Raw genomic sequence first — 7321 nt, 5'->3', positions numbered from 1 at the left:
CCTGCTGTGGCTGTGCTCAGAGGTCTGCTAACGGCCTGTGTGCTCTGAGCGTGGTCCCGGCAGCTGGCCAGCTGTGGGCTGCAGTGGCCATCGCTGTGTGTAGTGCCAGTCTGGCAGAAGGGGAGGGTCGGCCTGGCTGGCTGCTGGGAGGGTTCGGAGCAGTTTCTTCACAAAAGCCTGGCGCTGAAGACCTACCAGAGCAGTCTCGCTGGAGAGGGATGGTGTAAGATGGACACTGACCCCTGGCAGTGCCAGAGCTGGGCTAGGAAGAGGTGGTTGTTGCTGCCTGGCTTCTTTAAGGACTCGGGGCTAAGTGCTTGTGCTGGGTGTGCACCTCCTCTGGAACTGCTTTAGAGCCACTGAGAGCTTGAGCACTAAATGGGCTTGTCCTTGTCCGTCCCTCCCTCCTTCTGTGTGGGAAGCTCTGCTGGGATCCTCCCCCTCCAAGAGATGGCCTAGATGGTCTTCGCCCTCCTGGCACGCATCCTGTTTTCCGTGGCTCTCCTCCATATCTGCCGGGTGTTTGGACTGGGGACATCCCCTGAGGGGGCAGGGATGGGGAAGGGAAAGTGCTTTCTGCAGGGCCTCCAGCAGCACGACCCTGCTGGGCTGTCCTTGGCGAGAGCTGCTCCCTGCCCCGCTTCTCACCACGTGTGGATGCCCAGTGAACATCAGTTGTCCGGGGTGAGGTGGGGTTGCTCTCACCTGGTATCTTGTGTCGAGTGGCTGGTAGCAGAGTCTAAAAGTGAGCAGAAGAACAAGGTAATCCTGGAGATCTGCCTGTGCTGTATCTTCTCCGAGCTCTTGCTGAACACGTGGTTTGGTCCCGGCAGTTTATGGATTTCGGGGGTGTTTCTTTTCCAGCTGCTGCATGGGAAGCTGAATATCTACTGGGACCTGGTGTTTGGTGGCAGGGCAAAGACTGCTAAGCAGAAGCCTACCCTGTCTTGGCATATTGGGTGCAAGGGCTGAAGCCTGGCTCCATCAGCCCTGGGTGGTCCTGGTGGCCTCTCAAAGCCTGCAGGACTTGGGCTGCAAAGGGGTGAGTGGAGAGTCCTGGTTCTGTTAATCCACTGGAAGATGCTTATGCAGACCCTGTTGCCATCACCTCCAGTCCCCTCTCTTTGGGAGCAGGGGGAGGAGGCTGGAGCAGGTCTGCCCACGTGGCACAAGATGCTCAGACTGGCAGGTTGCCTCCTGCTTTTCTCCTGTGGGATAACCCAGATCTCCTTTGCTTTGCAATTGCTGTTGGTCTCGTGTTTGCGCCTGGTCTCAGAACTGATCTCCCTCTGGCTTACCTCACTCTGTCCCTCAGTGTATGGCTTGGGCCTCTCGCCAGCCTCACCCTCCCTTCCCAGAATGACTTGGTCTCACATTCCCCTTACACTTTTCTAAATCACTTATGGATGCGCTGAATTGCGGAGATCTCTGAAAACCAACCACTTGGTCCCATTGCTTCTAAGAAGCTCTTCTGATCAGGGACCTTCCTTAGTCTGTCTCGAGACCCTCGAGGAAACCTTGCTTGAAGGTGTGAGCTGGTGGCATTTGGGATTGCTCAGGCTTTCTTTGGGGTGATGCCAGCCCTTGGTGGGTGCGGTGGCTTGGCTGGGATCCCCTTTCCAATGCTGTGTATGGTGACAGACTGAACCGGGAGGCCAAGGGAAGCGTTCAGCCTGTGCGAGAAGGTCTCTTGCTCCTGTCCTTGGCAGCAACTTATGGGGCTGGCATCAGGAGCTTGTTACCTCTGACAAAGAGCTTTGTGAGGCACCCGCATCACTCTGCCCAGGCTGATGTAAGGGCTCTGGTAGCTGACTTCCCCTTCCCTGAGCCGCCGCACATCTTCCATTCTGTCACGCCTGTCGCAAGGACTTACCGAGAGACACGTCATGGGACCATTTAGCGACCCAACAGGCATGCAGATTTCCATCTGCTTGGAAGAAACCTCCATCCTGGGGGCTGAGCACACTTGGATCCTGAAATATTGAAAAGGGGTGGATGGTGCTTTCGCATGGCTGAGGCACATGTGTGCCACCACGCTCCGCATGGTTCTCCCCTGCAAGAGGCAGCCGCGTGTCTCCTGGGAATGCGCCGCCCACGCTTCGTGTGCTTCGCATGAGTGCCGAGGTCTTCCAGGCAGCCACCGCCAAGAGATAGGGCCATTGCCTGTGGTGGGCTCCAGTGGCCCTGGAGTGATGCAGCAAAGCACGGCCTGGGCTGGGCAGGGAGACGGCAGGACTGAGCCTGGGCATGGGAAATGTTCCCGGGGTGCTCCAGGTTGCACCCTGCTTCCCCAGACAGGGCAAAGCAAGAGGTGGGGCGTGCGGTGAGTCCATCCGTACTGAGGGGTCAGGGGAAGGGTTGGGAAGGATGCTCAGGGGTTGTGTTCTGCAGCAGTCTTGAGGTCAGCCAGGCTGGAGGAGGGCTCTGCACACTGATGGGGTGTAGGGGGTAGTTGACAGCCCACTGGGGTGTTCACTGGGTGGTGGCAGCCCTTCATCCAGGCATGCATGGAGAGCAAGGGGGCAGAGGACCCCAGGGTTTTCATGATCGCTGTCCATCCTGGAGGGCTTAAAAACCTGATATTTTGAATTTTTGATTCGCATCAAACCCCAGATTTGATGTGAAGGGTATGTCTTTGCCCTGGCACAGGACCTCAAAGGGGCCCACGTTTCCTCCTGCAGATAGGAGGAACTTCCCTGCCTGGAGGAGTCTGAACCTGGCTACCCTGGGCACCCCTGAAGAGCTGCAGGGTGCAGAGGCTCTGCCGCCTGCTCCTGTGTCTTCAGGTGGCAGCCATCTCCAGTCCAGGAGCAGGGCAAGCCTGTGCTGCTTGCTGGTGGCAGAAGAGGTGTGACAAGGTGTCAGACACAACCCCCTTTCCCTGGGAAAGGGGAAGTGGCTGAGCGAACAGTAAAATGCGGGAGCAGAGTGCTTCTGCCCCCCAGTGTAATAGGGTCACTCCAGCCTGCAACCAGGAGGTGGGCTCTGGCTTAGGGCTCCCAGTCACGCCACACATCTTGCAGCTCAAAAGCGTCTGGCGCTGTTGGTGCCATTCTGAGCGTTTGGTCATCAGTGCTGTCCCCGACCTTCTCATGGCTTGTTTGGAACTGGCTCGGTGGGCAGCATCCCCATGCAAGGAACACAGAGTTCCATCTCGTTCCCATGGTCGTGCGTCTTCCCTCGCCTATCTGTTAGTGCTGGCTGAGATGTGCTTGTGGTCCCCCGGTCCTTCGCAGTGATGACTTGTGTCTTGGTGACCTCCATGCATGACATCCCTTTCCAGCTCTCTGCTGATTTACAAGAAGTCTTGGCAGCTTCATGCTGTTTCCTATGGAAATAGGCTGCTGGCCAACATCTAGTGCAGGGAGAAGGTAGCCGTGATGGTCTGACTGTTGGGCGGAGTTCTCCCAGGCTGTGAGCCTTCAGCGCTGTCTTCTTCCCGGCTATTCACACAAACTGTTATGGATAGTATCACCAGGCTGTCCGTTCAGATCTTCCTCTGGCGCTTTTGAGTGTGTTTGAACTTGGTACATGACTTCTACAGCTTGGAAAGAGCAGCAGCCCTCATGGACCTGGTGCAGCACAGCTGGCTTTTGGCTGGGCACCACAGGACAAACACTGTAAGAGGTGGTTTGGGGGGGGTGTGGGGGAAGGAGCTGGGATGGACCTAAGAATCATCCTCCCAGTGATGTTCCAGGGCTTTTGAAGAAGTCAGAAGATGTGAGTGTAGCAGTGAGGTATTTTTCAGGAGAGGCTGAGGAAAGGCTGTCTAGTGTATGGTCTGTAGAAAGAGCTAGAGAGACAGATGGCATTTGTACTGGTCTCGTCTGGACCTTTATGTGCTTAACTCTGTGACAGTGCTTTGGGCAGCGAATGGTCCTCCAGCAGTTTTAGACAGGTCCAGTCAGACTGTGGGGCTGGTGGCCATGTCCTAACCAACCCAGACTCTGCTAGAGACTGAATTTTTGTGAAGGTCTCGATCCTTTGTGGCAGAGAGGCAAGGACTTGGGTGTGTTTTATCCTGGACAAGGTTCCCCTAATGTAGGGAAGGGTTAGTGCCTGCAAGGCCACCTTCAGCATGAGCTGTCCTACTTATTGCACCTAACTTCTGAACTGTGCTCCTGCTTTGGTGCTGAGCATCTCCTTTCAGTGGACCTTGTTGACCTCTCTCTTAGGTACGGACGCTGTTTGTCAGTGGCCTTCCTGTGGACATCAAGCCCAGAGAGCTCTACCTACTCTTCCGACCATTCAAGGTAAGATGGTCTTCAAAGCTGGTCTTCAGTGGGAAGGATGCTGTTTTGTGGCCAACCTTGCAGCAAAGATCTCCGTCAGGGGGGAATCGAGGATTAAGTGGGAAGGTCAGCCTCCTGTGAAAGCTTGGGGAACCTGGTATGAAACCAGCATGGTATCCCGTGGCCTGCGCTCCGCTGGGTAACCTGGTGCTGTTGTTGAAATCACGCTGTCCCCAAGCCTGATGAAGGCTGATTGATGAGCCCTGCTGCCCAGCTGGACCAGCCCTTCCTCCAGGGTGTGTCCTGGTGCCCTAACTGCCCATCCTTCACTGGATCCCCACAGGCTGTCCTGGGGGAAATGGGGCTCCTTTGTTTGTGCTCTTCTAGCACAGAGTGCTCTGGGCATGGGCTGGGCAGGGGGTCTCATTGTAGTAGCTTGATGAAGAGCTACTAAATGGGACTTCTTCCCAAAGGGCCAAGAATGGACTAGCTGAGATACCTGCTCTGCCCTTAGTCTAATCTCAGTCTTCTCTTCTGGTGGGAAAGGAGTGTTACTGTCCTACTGCTGCAGCAAGTCCCGCCTTATGAAGGGTTTGGTGCTACAGGAACTCCTGGAGCCATCACGTCATGTCTCGGTTGTAACTTGGCTCCCTCAGGAACCTGACTTGCTTTCTTCCCTTCTGCAGGGTTATGAAGGGTCACTGATCAAGCTAACCTCAAAGCAGGTACCTCCTTCTTCCAGCTCGGGTATTTTTGGTTTTTGCTAGAAAACTAGATGTGCCAGGAGAGGGTACAGATACCATTTCACTATGTAAAGCCTTGTCTGTGGTGAGCACCACGTACACAGCTGGGGTCTGCTCACCCCCGCTGTCCCGGTGGCTCTCAGCATGTGCTGAATGGCTCCATATCTCCTGTTGCTGCCTGGGGCCATATGGGCTGGGTGAGGCCTGATGCTACAGCCTCAAACACTGTGCTGCCAGAAACCTCCCCCAGGTCCGTCCTAACCAAGGCAATCCAAGCTCCGCTTGTGGGTGAGGAGGACCCTTGCTGGGGGCTCCCAGGGTGAGCAGTGCCCCCACGTGTGGGATGCCAAAGCGTTTGGGTGTGGTGGGAGCAGACACAGAGCACCCAAGACCCTTCAAGCTATGCTTGAAGCCCATCTGCAGCCTGGTCTCTCCTGCGAGCTCCAAGCTGTCTGGCGCAGAGGTGGTGATAGGGTAGTCTGTGGAGCTGGAAGAGGAGTCCAAACTGAAACCGGCATGATTTCTTTCAGCCAGTTGGTTTCGTGACCTTTGACAGCCGGGCTGGTGCTGAAGCAGCGAAGAACGCCTTGAATGTGAGTACCTGATGTGCCAGGAGGCCCTGGGGAGGGCTGGGGCCATACACCTTGCTGTAGCTAGACCTGGAGCTGTAGGCTAGAGCGATGCTTGGCTTGACAAGAGTTGGGGTGTCTCAGCTGTGCCCTTGAGTGTGGAAGCTAACTGGTCCTGCAGCATCTCCTCAGGGAAGCAGGAGAGCTGTTTAAGGCTGGCATCAGCCTGAGCAAACGCATGCAAACTGTCCCACGCGCAGCATAGGTGTAGTTTCTGACCACTGGAAGGCTGCTCCAGGGTCTCCGAGGGTGTGGGGAAAGAGCAGTGACTTATTTTCTCGAGTTGGCGTGCAGCTCCTTACTCAACAGTTGGCCTCTGATAACAAGATCCAGGCTGTGAATCCTGTTCCTTACCCATCAAATGCTCCCTGCTGGATGGGGAAGAGTTGTGAACTGAGAGACCATCCGCCTCGCTCAAGTGAGCGTGGATGACCTCTGTGCGTCAATGTGTGGCTGGAGCTACTCTTCAGGGAGCTCTTCCTCCTGTTGGCATGGGGCACCTTGGTGCCCCTCATCCTAGCTTGACTGCTTGACTTGAGCGTGGCTTGGAGTACGTGGAGCAGGCAGGTCATCTCTGGGCAGCCAGCACTTAGCAGACCGATGAGAGGAGAGGTGCTGGGGGCAGAGGTGGTTCCCAGCCCTGTGCAAGCATGGGGTGCTACCCAGCAGACACCCTGTAACGCTTTGAGGCATGTAGAGCTCAGCTGGAGTTTAACACCAGCTTTGTGTGGCTCCAGGTTGAGCTTACCAGGGTGTGTGGGTGGTGAAGCAGGTTCAGTGCCATAGTTGGGCAAGCAGGACTTGCTTGGTGCTAACAGCCTTGTTAAAGCCTCCGTCACCAGAGCCCTGGTGAAAAGCATGTGGCAGTCCAGCAGAGCAGGTCCTTGTCCTGGACTCTGGCCTGCCAGGCCCTCTGCAGCCAGGAGGTACTCCCTTCAGAAAGGGAGCAAAGCAGCCTTCCCACGCTGCTGTTTCCATGACAGGGCATGAGGCAGGGCCAAAGCTGCCTGGTAGAGGCTCTTTAGCACACGCAACACGATCTCCGTCCCCCTGGGCCTGCAGATGTTAGTGAGCTCGAAGCAGGAGGGCATGCTGCTCTGGTTCTGCTCTGCTGGACACCTTGCCCTGGGCTTTGGGGCTTGTGCTAATGTCTCTGCTCAGGCTGGTAGCAGACGTAGGATCTCCAGAAGTGATGGGGTTACCCCAGCTCCAGCAGACAGGTCCTTCCTGAGCAGTGCTGGTAGTCATCGCTGTTACGCTGCCTGGTGAACCGTGGGCAGGGGGCACAGCTGTGTCCCTTGTACTGGAAGCAGCAGTCCTAGCCCAGCTAAACATAGAAATATAGGCACATGGGAGCTTGAGTGTTACTGTGAGGTGATGAAAATCTCAGCACGCAACTGCAACATGATGGCCTTGGTTCCCCAGTTGGGCTTTGCTCCATGAATAGACCCAGCCTGGGTTTGGACTGGAAACTTCACCTCAGAGATTCTGTGCTTTCTTCTGTGACAGGGCATCCGCTTTGACCCAGAGAACCCCCAGACCTTGCGGTTAGAGTTTGCTAAAGCCAACACAAAGATGGCCAAGAGCAAGCTGATGGCCACACCAAACCCCACCAACATCCACCCTGCCTTGGGCGCACACTTCATTGCACGGGACCCCTGTGAGTATGCTGGGAGGGACTTTGAGGTCGTGGCTGGGCCAACCGTGGAGACGACCC

At 56.0% G+C, this 7321-nt stretch overlaps 1 protein-coding gene across 1 annotated transcript in view; it reads left to right on the top strand.

The window, feature by feature from the left end:
- Positions 1-4175: 4175 nt before the first annotated feature.
- RBPMS2 (RNA binding protein with multiple splicing 2) overlaps positions 4176-7321 on the top strand; it is a gene marked incomplete at its 5' end in the record, with an annotated part of 15226 nt that continues 12080 nt past the window's right edge. The window contains 4 exons of the mRNA XM_010133868.1: positions 4176-4253; positions 4919-4957; positions 5506-5568; positions 7114-7264. Coding sequence (XP_010132170.1) covers positions 4176-4253; positions 4919-4957; positions 5506-5568; positions 7114-7264 — 331 coding nt within the window. The remainder of the gene's footprint in view (positions 4254-4918; positions 4958-5505; positions 5569-7113; positions 7265-7321) is intronic.

Source organism: Buceros rhinoceros, unplaced genomic scaffold (assembly GCF_000710305.1).
Source record: "Buceros rhinoceros silvestris isolate BGI_N320 unplaced genomic scaffold, ASM71030v1 scaffold26923, whole genome shotgun sequence".
Lineage (NCBI taxonomy): Eukaryota > Metazoa > Chordata > Aves > Bucerotiformes > Bucerotidae > Buceros > Buceros rhinoceros.
Note: the sequence above shows the minus strand (reverse complement) of the source record. Positions and strands in the feature narration are given on the sequence as shown.